At 33.8% G+C, this 15,646-nt stretch overlaps 1 protein-coding gene across 4 annotated transcripts in view; it reads right to left on the bottom strand.

Moving 5' to 3' along the window:
• DENND4A (DENN domain containing 4A) overlaps positions 1-15,646 on the bottom strand; it is a 134,270-nt gene that overhangs the window by 56,927 nt on the left and 61,697 nt on the right. For all 4 annotated transcript variants that reach the window (XM_039219145.1, XM_039219153.1, XM_039219160.1 and 1 more), the window contains exons 8-14: positions 14,000-14,066; positions 12,560-12,618; positions 10,013-10,157; positions 9,556-9,731; positions 5,886-5,986; positions 3,042-3,260; positions 1,266-1,411 (exon numbers count right to left, since the gene is read on the bottom strand). In XM_039219145.1, coding sequence (XP_039075076.1) covers positions 1,266-1,411; positions 3,042-3,260; positions 5,886-5,986; positions 9,556-9,731; positions 10,013-10,157; positions 12,560-12,618; positions 14,000-14,066 — 913 coding nt within the window. The remainder of the gene's footprint in view (positions 1-1,265; positions 1,412-3,041; positions 3,261-5,885; positions 5,987-9,555; positions 9,732-10,012; positions 10,158-12,559; positions 12,619-13,999; positions 14,067-15,646) is intronic.

The following is a 15,646-nucleotide window of genomic DNA, read 5'->3' as shown; positions in this document are numbered from 1 at the left end:
GTGTATTAGGTGTACTCATTGCTACTGGGGTATGGCTGCTTCCAGCTCCTCTCAGTGTACAGAGCTAGGGAATATATGTATTTACACACACACAGACATACATACTTACATCTGTACTTATTTCTATATTTGTCTATACATACTGAAAACCAATGATATATCAAACCTCTAATTCCACTCCAATATCGGACACAGGGTTCATTTTGGTTTTCTCCTTTTCTGTATTTTTAAGTCCCTTCTCCAACAGTGAGTAACTTCATTATCTTTAATGTATTTATTTGATCCATTCCTCCGTATGTTACATTCTCCCATTTCCACCAACAGCCCTCTCCACACATATGACTTCTTCACCCTAAGCTGGCCTCAACAACTACTTCCAGACCTACCCTCTGTCCCCACCAGCCTGGCATTTTCCTGATCTAGATCAAACTCTGATACTCCATTTGCTGCCCCTACCCAGTGGGGACACTCTTCTCACCTTGCTCAGCCTCTGATACTCCATGCTGTTTTGGCATGGATACTCTTCTCATCTTGTTTATTCTGATCCCCTGAAGCTGTCTGTCCCCCAGCATGGGCACTCTTTTTATCCTGCTCATGCTCTAGTTCTCCATGCTAGGTCACCCCTTACATAGATGCTGTCTCCACCTGGCTTGGACTCCAACACCCGATGCTAGTCTGTTCCTCCTTCCTCACCCCATTCAGGTTTCAACACCCCACTCTAGGTGGTCACTGTTCCCCAACCTCCTCTATGTTCAGCATAGATACCCACCTTATGATATTAGGACCAAAGGGTAAGAGAAGATTTCACACACGAATTTAAAATAGAATCAATTCATTTAACTTATGCTATAAACTCACTTCCAAATTATAGAAATATTCAAGTGATACATTCTTTATGCTCTATACCTACTCTCAGAATGTGGCAAAATACAATAAGGAGAGGTGAAAATTAAGGATGCTCAAGTTACAGGTTCAAAGACTTGGACAGAACTCCCATAGTCTGTAAGTGGGCAGGCAAGATTACAGACTTGATTGCTAAAATAAAACTTATGATTCAGTAAAATCCTGCAAGGTACTCCTAAGAGTTTGTGGTTTATAATATCTAGCAGTCCAAACAAAACTTTAATAATAAAAAGTCAATTTTGAAATGGAATGAACTTAGATTCTGTTAAGAGCTGATAAAAATTAAGTAGAAACTATAACTCATAACATTTAAAACAGTCACACGAAATAAGTTAGGGTGCTGTAAACGTACTCTTACTTACTTTATCTACACAGTCATCAAAAAATGCCAGGCTTGCATCTTTATCACTGACAAAAGAACATTCCTCGATGAAGCGAATGAACATTTGTGTTTTGGTCATCATGTTATAGAATTTTTGATGTGATCGGTCCCGGCTTCTTAAGAAAGCTGTTCAACATAAATTCATATAATATCACAAAATATAGCATCATACAAAGATTCACAGAATTTTAAGCCAGAAGGAACTTGATTAACCATGTCATCTATACCCCTCAACCCATCATTTTGCAGACAAAGAAACTAAGACCCCGGGGAAGTAACCTGACAAAGATAGCAATAGGAAAGGAACTTTAACCCAGATCTTTCAAATCTTCACCCAGAATTGTCTCTGTTGTCCCCTCACTGCCTTGAAGATTATATATAAAATTGTAAATTTGAAAGCATTTTTAAAGAGCAGCAGTTACAACCTCTCTAGTATTTGTTTATGTCTGTGTCTTACTGAAACAGTAAAAGTTTATTTCCTGATCTTGTGCTCCACATTGTTCACTACGGTCCATTACATTTACTTGGGGCTTCTTTTGGGCCCATACATTCAAATTATTTCCAACTGTTCTGTCTAAAACCTACTTTTTTTTTGCCTGGCTAATTTATACTCATCCTTGAGATCATGGCTCAGAGATAAATTCCTCAGAAGGGCTTTCTATGATCTGAAGTTGTGAAATAAAGTGTTCATTCATATTATTTTTTTAATGTTTGTTTTTATTATTTTTGTGAGAGAAGAGAAAGAGCAAAAGCGCGTGCAAGCACGCGAGAGAGAGAGAGTGAGCGCGCTAGGGAGGAACAGAGAGAAGTACAGAATCTGAAGTGGGCTCCAGGCTCCGAGCTGCCAACACAGAGCCTGATGTAGGGCTTGAACTCATGAACAGTGAGATCATGACCTGAGCCAAAGTCAGATGCTCAACTGACTGAGCCACCCAGGCGTCCTACATTCATATTATTTTCAAATTGTTTATTGTCTTTTTTTTAATTTAAAAGTTTATGTATTGAAATAATCTCTAAACCCCAGGTGGTGCTTGAACTCATGACCCTGAGATCAAGAGTCACATACTCTTCTGACTGAACCAGCCAGGTGCCCTTCAAATTGTTTATCTTCTTGACTATAAGCTCAATGAGAGAAGTGACCGTGTCTCTCTCTCTCTCTCTCTTTTTTTGTGACCATATATCTTTTTCATGCCACTATATACCTAGCATTTAGAGGAATTCAATATATGCTTATTAAATGAATTTCTCTTGCAAATGATATATACTACAAAAGAAAATAAATATATATTTTCACACAAACTGCACTCTGAGGCTCTCCAACTTCTTTTGCTTCAGGGCACAAACAGAAAGTGGTATTTATAAGGTGACTGAAATAAAATGAATGAGGCTGTTCATGCTTGAAGGTGACCATCCCAGAGGCTCCTGAGTGTCCAACATTGCCTGGCTGCTCTGAAAGCTAAAACTATCAATATCCCAACACATCTATGGCACAAGAGAGTTCAGTAGTGTATGGTTATGAAGCTCTATACCTTTCAAATAGTTTCTTCGACATATTTTGCTAATGGGATTATTTGTAATTTGTCTGAGAAATAACTAGTTCTGTGGAAATGGATTACCAACAAAGTTGGTATATTCATATACTTCCAAAATAGCTACGTATTTTGATAAACATGAACCATTAACACAGAAAACAACGGTATCATCATAAGGTTAAACGCAGTGATTAAGAAAGCTATAAAACTGTACAATCACTTACCTTGCAAGGCAAAAAGAGAGGACGCATCTGTGGCTGTTTCAGATGGGGCCTGTGTTATTGGTCTTAAGTATGATCTATAACCTTTTAAAATAGAGGCCATGAAACACAAAAATGCCTCTTGGATTTCCAAATCTATCATGTGCAACCTCTTGCCAGAATTGAAATCATAGTCATTCATTGCTAAGTCCATTAGTCCATCGTCTCTTGGTCTCTGCTGCACTGTGAAAAAATATAATGTTAGTGTTTTCTCCAAACTACTGAAACCAATGTTGATAATGGTATCAATATAAATCTGTTATATATGTATGTTAAGTCATGCTGTACATCCTAAATTTATAACAGTCCTGTATGTTAATTATATCTCAATAAAACTGAAAGAAATAAACATGTTGTTTTCAAAAGGGCTCAACCTACTCAACTCTTTGTTTATACAACTTCATAATATGTAAACCCTATCAAAGCTTGCTACATCATTTTTTAGGCTCTGCTGAGTATGATTCAACCAAAGTAAATATAAAATTATTCCTGTTTATCTGATTACCATCAAAATAAATTCATGTTCTGAAGTAACTATATGTATACTAATAAATGAAAAATCATAGCAACCATATCAACAGGAAACAGGATTAAATGCATTGGTTCTGCCCTCCCCCCCCTTTAAAAAAATTTAAGTGCCTACAGGAAAAACACACAAGGATTAAAATGTGAATAACAGCTCTTCCCTTTCCTGAACAATTCAATGCTAAAGTCATTAGGTAGTAAAAGAGTAAGTTCACAATAGAGAGTCCTGCTAAATGCCACCTTAGTCAAGTGCACAAAGTGAACATCTTTATCAATAATGGGACAAAATGACGTAGTGCACGATCTGATAAAGATTCTAGGAAAGGAAAATAGTGTCATTTTTGTGATATTCCTGGCAAAGATATATGATCTATATTTACCATAAGGGCACTCAAGACAAACCCACATCATGGACTATTCTATGATAGTAAATACCATCTTCAAAAGTATCAAGAAAAAGGAGAAATCGAAAAACTGTTTAGAGAAAAGGAGACTAAAGAGACTTGAAACTAAAGACATCTTATTTGGAAATGGATTATTTTGCTATAAAGAACATTATTATGATAACTGACAAAACTTGAATCTAGTCTGTAGATACAGATGGTGGAAATGCTCACTGTTAATTTCCTGATTTTCATGGTTATGTAGTGATGCAGGAAATGTATTTTCGGGTAGGAAAGATATTCCATTTAGAGGTGATGGGGCATCTATTCTCAAAGGTGAAGGAAAATGTTTGTGATTGTTTCAAAATTTAAAAACTTTTTAAAATACGAGGAACAATAAGTCATCTTACAGAGCTTTTTCTGGAGTTCTTACTGTCTAAAAAAGTAACAATACTAGAAAGAATACAGGCCTTGATACAGAAGATCTAGATTTTAATCCTAGCTTCATCCTTGTTAACTGTATAACTCTGACAAGCTACTTTACATCCTTCAATTTATCTTCAGAGTTGTAATGATAAAAAATATATGTGAAAGTGGTCTGAAGCTATAAAGTGTTATACAATCCTTGACTATCAGTATTGTCTTAAAAGTTTATAATTTTAAGCTTTAAGGTTCTGCCCTTCCATAGAGCTGGATGGGCTATTTCATGGATTTTAATAATATTTTAAATACTGCTACAAAAGCTGCTGGACCTCTCAGCTATTTACAAGAAGTGTATGCCTGTTAGAAAGCAATTAACTAGTTAGCTTAACTAAAATTCTATACATAATTTATTTGTCACATAAGATGACATGCTGTTCTATTTGATGTCGCTGTTTTCATGTCCCAGTACTTATGAGCCACTTCCAAATTCTCTGCTTGCTTTAAGGTTTATTTTAGAAACACTGTCTTCTTCCATGTCTATTTCCAACTTTGACTATGGTCACTCTGAACCCCCAAGGATGTAGGCCCCTTCCTATGTTTACATTTCACCTAATACATAAATGAGAACCTCAAATACTGCTATACCATTATTGACCATTTTTTCATATAATAATTTAATAAGTATTAAATTATGGCCCTGAATGGGCTGATGTTATAAGATACCAAGTGATTAGATAAATGATAAATATGTAAATAAGAACCTCAAATACTGCTACATCATTACTGACCGGTTTTCATATATTAAGTATTAAATTACGGACCCTGAAAGGGCCATTGTTCTAAAATACCAAGAGGATTAAATAAATGAAGGTTTAATTCTTCTTATCAGTAATTCTGGATCACTGTCACGGTATTCTTATATAAGCTTTCTACTGAAATATTCCATATACCAATCTCTTTTCATTTTGATTAATTCCCTAATGCATTTGGCAAGCTTCTATTTTCAAATTATTTGAGGTAAGCATAGTGTTAAGATCCAATGAAGTTGTAAAGCTTAAAAACCACGTTTCACCTCACTAAGATCAACAGCATTTTCTAATTTAAACCATCTGTCTTAAATTTTCAAAATTAAACTTTTCTCTGTATGAAGAGAATGTTCTATAAGAGGAAACCCTTATTTTTTCCACAGTATCTCAGTAATGGCAAAAGTAAAGAAAATGATTACCTTAACCTCTTTTTCAATTTTATTATTCCAAAAATGGTTCTAAGAAGATGTAGCAGATATAAAATAAAACATAATACATTTTATAAATCTATTCAGCTTCTAACATAGTTTGCTTTAATATTCATTAGCCCTTAAGATTATAAAAAATATTTCCCTTAGATAAAATAAACACTATCTTTTCACAAGCAAGGCAAAGTAACTGGAGTCCTTTCTCAGATTAAATTACTTCCTTTAATTAAGTTATACACTTACATTTTGCCAGCTGCTGGTGCAAATTATTCAGCGTATTCATCAGATTCTTACATGGTTTCTTTGGAAGTATCTTCCAGGCTACATTTTTCTTGTCACCAGTTCTGAGATGAAATGACAACAATATATTTGTTAGACAGATTTTTTTTTTGCTATATATAAAAAAGGGAAAAGAGAAAATAGATTGAACAAAAAATAAAACACATACAATATATTATAGTTACTAAGAAAAAATACTACAAGGGTAATCTGGTTTGCAGAATATTTAAGAATTAACTTACATGAGAGAAGAACCTTATACAAATATAGCTCAAAAATTTATAATTATGTTGGTACTGGGCAAATCCCACTTGCCTTGGAACCATGCTAATCACTACAAATCTAATATGGTGGTCATTAAGAGTCTTTAGACACCTAAATACTAGGAAAATCCTAGCAACAGGAGGACTTTTTTTTTTCTTATAGACTCTAAGAAAAAGCACTGTGGAAAATTTGAACTCATAAAGAAAAAAATGAACTGATGATCCAAAAAGCTTATCAAAATACTTCGGTAAATTTAAGTATTTAGTTTCTTAGTTTCCTAAAAATGGAAGTAAAATTTGCTTTTCTTTCTTTCTCTTTCTTTCTTTTCTTTCTTTCTTTCTTTCTTTCTTTCTTTCTTTCTTTCTTTCTTTCTTTCTTTCAGAAAAGAACTAATCTAGAATATTAAATTATTTGAATAAAGGATAATATTCCAAAATACTTTTATAACTACAAAAGAGGATATCTGCTTGAAAGTGCTATCACTGTTTCTACAACAAACTCCTAGAATCTCCTTTATTACACTTATTACGACACAGTTGTTCTTCAAACTACACATGCAGTAAGAAAAAAGCATGGTGATAAAACATCATAAACCTTTTGGATTTAACTATAGTTTCATTGATTCCATTCTTCACTTTTTAAATCTTTTTTTTTTTTTGTACTTCAGAAGCCATAAATCATTTTTTTAGAAAATTTGAAAAATGAAGAGAAAAAGGAGAAGAAAAGTGAATCACTCATGTTCTAACCACCAAAGACAACACAGCACAGGTGTGTAGTGGAAGTTGAATTTTTTTAATGTTCCCTGTACTTCCCACAGAACAAAAAGGGCAAAAGCATCACCTTGGAAACCAGTAAAAAGGACTGGATGGGAAGGCTTAGGCTAAAAAGAACCACTATGTCGGAATCTACCCTATCTTTCCACAAATGAGGATAAAAATACAGATAGGACAGGGTCACCTGTAGATGTCCCACTGCAAAGGTTTTATTTCATTTATAATGTGACCAGGAGCATGGAATCCTGCATTACAGTGAGAAGAGAAGACAATGTAGAACACTTTTTACATTACTTTATGGATAAAACATTGCAACAGAGCACTCTCACTGTACCTTATCATTCACTGTGTGCATGCTGGCCTTATTGAAATAGATTATGAGGAACTTAAGAGAGTGTACTTGGGCTGCCTTTTTATTTCCAGTGCCTATCAAAAAAGGGTGCTCAAGATAGATGAACAGAATCTTGGTATGTGTTCATTACATCTAATTACTGTTATTTATTCACATAATTTCCTTCTCTTGCCCTTGATATCCTCACTGGCTGGGTAGGAAAGTTTTATCTAGTACCTGAGTTTGGATCCACGATAGCCTTCTGCGTTTTTATGTATGGGAATTTCCAAAATAACAAATAATCGGTGGCAGAGGAATTAGTTTTGGAGCTGGACTGTGATGGTTTCAAAATCTAGCTGGCAGCAGATGCTATGTGCCCCTTCTGATAAATTACTTAAAAATCTAAGCTTTGGGGGTGACTGGCTGGCTCAGTGGAGCGTGCCACTCTTGCTCTTGGGGTTATGAGCTAGTGCCCCACACTGGGTGTGGAGATGACTTAAAAATAAAATCTTTTTAAAAAACCCTAAGCTTTGGTTTCCTTACCTGTCAGAGGGGTTAATAAAAAATTACCTTGCAAAAACACAAAGAATGAGATTACACAGGCTATACATACAGTTTTATGCCTAGTACAGATATTACTTTCCCTTTCTTCAGAAATTTACTGACATTGATAACACACAAGAGACCCAAAATTGCACATTCAGGATTCGTTTTCTTTCAAATTTCAGCTTGAGGTTCCAGATATTCTGGATGAAGGAAAGTAGAAAGCTGTTAGTTCACAAGCTTAGTCCTTCCATACATTTGGAAGGGTGATAATATCAAGAAGGAACACTATTGATGATGAGTACCGATGCCTCATGTTTTCTTTGATTCTTTAACTCACTAGCAATCAAAAGAAAAAGATAAAATTAAAACAAATTCTTTTAATAAACTGGAAGGAAAGTATAAAAAGAGGGAAAATGTAATTTATTGCCACAATAAATACAGTATATACTAATTCATCACCCTGAATTTCAATTTTCAAAAACATTATGTCATTGGGGTTGCCTGGGTGGCTCAGTTGGTTAAGTGTTCGACCTCAGATCAGGTCATGGTCTCACGGTTCATGAGGTCAAGCCCTGCATTGTGCTCTCTGCTGTCAGCACAGAGCCTGCTTGGCTCTGTACTGCTCTCTCTCTGCTCCTCCCCTGTACACTTACACACAGGCTCTCTCTCTCTGTCTTTCTCTCAAAAATAAACATTAAAAGAAGTGTTCATTGGCTGTAATATATTATCATTTTAGATTATTTTTATATTATATATTTAATAGAATGTCATCTTTTCGAATGGTTTAGGCACTTGAGGTTTTGACATATATGACAAGATTAGAATTAATGTAAGGTTAGAGAATTAAGTCAAAAGGCTTTAATATGAAACATGCTTATTAAAAATGAAGAAGAATCTATTGCACATACATATACATATTTAAGTTGTAAAAGGTGTACTAGCTTTTGGGCTTTACTGACAGACTAACTTGTAGTTATTCTAAGTATGTCCTGTGAATGCAGTATGGTCATTGCATCAATTTCCTCTTCCCTAAATAGCATACCCATGATTAAACTGAAAATAAGGGATATGAGAGAACAATTCAATTATAAAAAAGGTATAAAAAGATAGTTCCAGTAGCTACAACTTAAATACTATTCCAATAAAATGAAAAGGAAACTTATAAAATCCTTATATTCTAAAAGTATAAAGGTGATAAAATCACGTATAACTCAAAAGTTATTTAATTTTTCTTAAAGTACTACTATCCTAATAGTATTACACAAGAATAGAAATATAATTGAAATACCATAGTATAGGATCCCAACTGGGCTCCACACTGACAGGAGTGAGCCCAATTCATGGCTTGAACTCATAAAAATGTGAGATCATGACCTGATCCAAAGTTGGACACTCAGCTGACTAAGCCATCCAGGTGCCCCTAAAGTTTTGTTTCTAACCTCAATCTTTTCTGCTAAATTTCTAATTAAGTATAAGATTATAATGTTTCTCAAATATTTAAAGATCTGAGGATTAAAGATACATTTTTTATAATAAAATCTCACTAATACCCTAAATCTATTCCATTGGAGAATAGCATGGGTTGATTCAAAGATGGTAATAACCCCAAAATAAAAACAATACAGGTCAAAAGAATTCTAATTAGCATTCGTAAAATACACAGAAACATACACTATGAAGTTATAAATTACAGAGTAGAGAATCACTAAAATGTACTTACTGAGAAATGGTGTTGGTGTCTAGGTCAACACAACTAACATCTGGTGGAGGGTCATAGAGATCAAAGTATCTTGAATCAATTCCTACTATGAATGGACATGGTGCACTCAAGACATCTGCTAAGGCCAGTGGGCAGAGAGGAACATACGGGCATGGCCAGTGGAAAGGGAAAATCATCTTGGATAAATAAAAGATAGGAGAATATTTAGCTGTTTGGCATTGAAGCATAATATATCAGCACACACAAAAAACTATCTATTCATACCTAAAGTCTAACACTTGATAACCAATTAAATAATTATAATATGAAGGATCAGAAAATTAAAACTGTTTTCTCAACATAAAAATTCATTACTTTATGAATTTCAGTTAGGTTTTTAAAAAGTAGTTTTAAATTAAATGAATAAATTATGTTTAAGATGATATTGATTGCCAGTGAGAAAACCTGTGATACTCACGGACACTAATGCTTCTGTCACACTAGTAAGCACGGAAGGCCGTAGGGAATGAATGAGAATCTTATGTTCTGTTACTGCAAACACAAGTAGTGTCACAGCATTTTCAGGGCCTAAATTTTGAAGCAGTGTTGAAAACTTGCCACCACTGTCAATCCAAACAAAAATATATAATTAAGGAAATATATATTCAAATACCTCATTATCCAAAATAATGAAAAAAGGTTATGATTGGGGTAGGATTACGTTATTTATTCAACTTTAAACATGACTGCTGTCCTTATGTGTGGAAAACATTAATCAGAAACATACTATGAAAACAATGAAGTTTTTGAGGTTTCAAAATCATTAGATTTTTCTGCATTGTATTCAATATGGAAAATGAAAAGTCATTCTTTTTTTCAGAAAAATATCTGCTGTGTAGATAACGTCCAAATAAAGAACTCAATCTATAGAGGGATGCTTTGGCTGAAAGCAAGCTTTTTTATTTTTTTATTTTATTTTTAAAAAATTTTAACGTTTATTTTTGAGAGACAGAGACAAAGCATGAATGGGGGAGGGGCAGAGTGAAAGGGAGACACAGAATCCAAAGCAGGCTCCGGGCTCTGAGCTGGCAGCACAGAGCCTGATGCGGGGCTCGAACTCATAGACCATGAGATCATGACCTGAGCAGAAGTCACAGGCTTAACAGACTGAGTCATCCAGGTGCCCCGAAAGCAAGGTTTTTAATGGAAATTTTTAAAAAATGGCTCATTTTTCATTGTTAATTATCAGGAAAAATACATGACTTACAGGCTCACCTCTCTTAAGGCAAGCACATACATTAAGATTTGGATTTACAAATAGATTATCTTTACTATTGTAACGATAAGAGTAATACGAAATTGAGAGCTACAAAGTGATGTATACATACAAAGCAAATTAATAACCCAAACTGAGACATTCTGTGTAGTAACAAAATACTGGACTGACTAATTCAGTAAGCCGATCAGTTGTTGTCTATATAATGCTAAATAATTGGCTTCACCAAATTAACTTATTTTTATTTTGTATTAAAAATTTTGTAATGTTTATTTATTTTTGAGAGAGAGAGAGAGAGAGAGAGAGAGAAAGAGAAGTAAGTGGGGGAGGGGCAGAGAGAGAGAGAGGGAGGGAACCACAGACTCTGAGGCAGGCTGTGGGCTCTAAGCTGTCAGCACAGAGCCCAACATGGGGCTTGAACTCACAAATCGTGAGATCATGAGCTGGGCTGAAGTAGGACACTTAACGTACTGAGCCACCCAGGCCCACCCTTAACTTTTTAAAAAATAAAGCAAAATTAATAACAGCTCTCTTGGAGAAAGGAAAACATGTCCACAAAAAACTTGTGCATGTTCATAGCAGCATTATTCACTGTAGCCAAAAAGTAGAAACAACTTAAATGTCTATCAACTAATGAATGAATAAATAAAATGTCATCTATCCATATAATGGAATATTTGTTGGAAACAGAAAGGGAATAAAGTATGATGATACAACATGGATGAACTTTGGAAACATTATAATAAGTGAAAGAAGCCACACACCAAAGGCTACATGTTATATGATTTCATTTATATGAAATATTCAGAATACACAAATCTGTAGCAACAGAAAGTTGATTAATGGCCCCCTTGGGCTGGGGAGGTGTGTTGGCGTGTGTGTGCGTATGCATATTTGTGTGAGTAGAAATGGCAGAAATTCTCTTTAGAGTGATGTAAATGATGATTATGGTGATCTCCATATATCTCTATTCACAGAGTGAATATAACCATTGAACTGTGCAATTGAACTGGGTGAATTATATAGTGTGTGAATTTTATCAATAAAGCTGTTACCAAAAAAAAAAAAAAAAGGCCTCTTGGGTGTTAGGATCTTTTTATACATAGTCGCAGTCAGTATTTCTAGTTTATTTTCTGCTCAAACAAAGGTTAAGAAAACACTGGTTACTCTGGACTGAGATATAGTGATGAAATAATCTGCAATTCTTACAAAATTAATGTCAAAGATGGCAGCTGGTCTCCCTCAGGTATGTGCTACAAAATAACTTAATTATATTGTAATGATTTCTCGGCTAGAAAATTACACTGCTAATTAAATTTCAAGGACTGATACTTCAGAAAAAATAGATTTCATAATTTCTCTGAACTTTTAAGTGATGAAATACATTATTTATTCCATGGTTGTATTTGTGAGTACCTTTGATTTGGGGATTAAATTGAAAATTAATTACATCTGAACGTTCTTCAGTAGGTATTTAAACCTAAAAACCATTGTTTTCATAATGTATATACATATATACCTATTTACACAATAATAAGTACTTGATAATAAATGGATACACAAAATACCAAACTATTGTAAAGGTTTTTCTTTTTTCTTTAAATAAAAGGAATTTAGATAACAAACAGTTAAATGAGAAGTATTTCCATCAACATTTGAAATTTTTCCTAGGAAAGAGAAAATACGTGAAAGTCACTTTAGCACACATGAGATTTAGAGAAACATAAATAGAAACAAACTTTTACTTGCCTTAGTGGAAGAGGTGAAGAAACAGGTTGACTGAGAATCAGATTATCATGTGGTGATAACTGGAAGATTTACAATAAAGTGTTTAAAATATAAAGATGAGCCTTAACACACCACTTTCTCGAAAAAAAAAAAAAACAACTCTTTGGCTAATGATGACATCCATCAAGTTTCAACATAACCATTAATCAGTATAGAAACTGTTTACATCACTTATTAAGATCCTGAAAAGTATGTCCTAACCACTGACCTAACTACTAATTTCCCCTACTCTGAATTCTCTTTTCATCCTGTTCCTCAATGATCCCCTAATGTCATTTTAACAACATTTTACTGAAAGACTAAATTATTCATTTAATACCACAAAATCAGGGTTAGTAAACCTATGGCCTCCAGGGCAAATCCACAGGTCATCTGTTTTTATAAAGTATTATTGGAACACTTAGCCATGCTCATTCGTTTAGGAATTATCTATAGCTGCTTTTGTGTAGTAAGCGCTGAGTAGTTTTGACAGAGGCAGAGTAGCCTATAAAGACTAAAATATGTACTGTTTGCTCCTCAATAGAAAAAAATTACCAACGTGTGTGTGTGTGTGTGTGTGTGTGTGTGTGTGTGTGTGTGTATGTTCTGGCACTAAATATCAAGAAGACAGGGATGATATGCAGATATACAGACTGATTATAAAGATTATAAAAATAATACTTTTTCTAGACATTTTACCTGTATCAATATAATAATGTCATTATTTTTACTTACATCTTCAAATTTATGCAAATTTCCCCAAATTTGTAAATACCTATTTGCCAAATGCTTCTCATTTTGAATGATACCCCATTCTCTTTAAGGACTGTGATAAATATAGTAAGGCACATATAGAGATAACACATAAAAATATTTTCTTTATATAAATCACTTTGTAAATAGTGATTAAATAGGCAGATATCTTACAAATCGAAAACACAAACAAAAAATAAATGTAAACAAAAGAGAAAAGATACAGTCAATTGGGAAAAGAGATAGGGGAAAAAAATGTGTTCATTTTGAACTTCCCCATCACAAAGATATGAACACATACCCTGCATAATATATGAAAACACACCACTTTCTCTTATATCTATTCTAATATATACACCTTCGGAAATAAATGCGAAAGGCATAGACAAACTTTAAATTACCTATAACAAACTGAGGGAAAGAAATCCCTTTGTGTGTGTTCAAAATGTCTACTGTTGTTTACTTTAAGTCTTCAATCTTTTACCTAAGGGGAAACATTAGATGCCTGTCTGGAAGACAATTAATAAAACAATAAGAACCCAAAGTCCCACATGAACTATTATCTGGTTTGCATTTGATCTTTTCCTCCATTTAAAATGTTATTCTTAGGGTACATTTTGACAGAGCCAATAATTGTTTAATAGGGCACTTTTATCAAGAAAATCTTACCTGAACTAAAATCCGTGGTCTCTGAGGAGATGGAAAAGGAACTTTATGCATAAAATGAGAAATATGCCTTAAAAACAAACAGACAAAACCCAATTGATTCCAAAGTGAACACATACTATAAAGGTCAACATATCACTACAAGTCCAAGTTGAGTCAAATGCTCTGTGTACTTATAATTTCGAAATCCCTGCTACTACAAAAAACAAGTGAACAAACACCAAAAATCATTCCTCCCATTAAAGTTGCTTCTACCTAACTCCAATGGCTTTTCATATGAATAGTTCCTCAGGTTCAACAAAGTTTGTGTTACCAATATTTCAAAAGCCATTTTAACTTTTACTTCTTCCTCAGTGGATAATATGTAACATACTATGTGGACAGTGATCAAATAACTTAATTATTGTTTTGTTGTTCTCACAGAATAACATTTTTCCTTGAAAGAACAATTAATAAATTAATGTTATCCAATGTTAGGTATTCCTCAAATTTTTTCTATATAAAAATGAATAAGGTGAGCCTATTGCTTCAAGAAAAATAACTTACAGGGGCTCCTGGCTAGCTTAGACAGTGAAGCGTATGACTCTTAATTTTGGAGTTGTGAGTTCAAGACCCACACTGGGTATAGAGATTGATTAAAAATGAAATCTTTAAAAAGAAAAAAAAGAAAAGAAAAAGAACTCAAAGTATTATTGCCAATAATTCAATAAATAAATTTTAAGTTAAAATCAGAATTTTGCCACCATGTACTTGACAACTTCTCAATACTCAAAAAATTTTTCTGATGAAATAGGTGGTGCTATTAACAAATGAAATTTATCTATGTTAAATGCCATGAACTGGTATTTTCCAAATGATCAACATATGATGCTACAAAACCATGCATGTGTAAAAGTTCCACTTAGAGTGAAAAAAATCAATAGACTGTAATGTAACAGAGAAAGTCTATTACTAAAGCTTTAGACTATACACTGAGAATAACCTATAACAAATTTCACTTGTCAGGTTTTGGGCAGTGTCAAAGCAGAAATTCCACACAATTTTCTGAAAAGGCTATTTGAATGCTCTCCCTTTTCCTACTTACATACCTGTGTGAGGCCAGGTTTTTTCATATACTTTCACCCAAACAACATATTGCAACAGACTGAATGCAGAAGCATGTATGAGAACCTAGCTGTGTTCAATTAAGCCAGACATTAGAGATTTGCAAAAATGTAAAACAACATGACTCTTCTCATTAATTTTTTTGAAAAGACTTATTTTTCAAAAAAAATACTTGTTAACATGTGATGATTTTAAAATATTAAATATTTTCTCCATTTTAATTTCTATTGTAATAAATATTGGCAGATATAAGACATAAAGAAAAGTTCTTCAGGGGTCCTCATTTTTTAAGAGTATAAAAGGCCCTGAGACCAAAATATTTGCTAACTGCTAGAGTAAAATACTGAGATGGGAGTACAAAAATATAAGAAGAAATTAGAGTAATATTGTACTCTGAATGCTCTTACAGTAATTCTATCACTTCCCAATAGTCACTGAACCACAGTCAGAGAATTTTGCTTAAGAATACAAAAGAGTTGGGGCACTGGTTGGCTCAGTTGGTTAAGCATCTGACTTCAGCTCAGGTCAGGATCTCACAGTTCAGGA

Source organism: Hyaena hyaena, unplaced genomic scaffold (genome assembly GCF_003009895.1).
Source record: "Hyaena hyaena isolate Hyena2069 unplaced genomic scaffold, ASM300989v1 scaffold_15, whole genome shotgun sequence".
Classification (NCBI taxonomy): Eukaryota; Metazoa; Chordata; class Mammalia; order Carnivora; family Hyaenidae; genus Hyaena; species Hyaena hyaena.
Note: the sequence above shows the minus strand (reverse complement) of the source record. Positions and strands in the feature narration are given on the sequence as shown.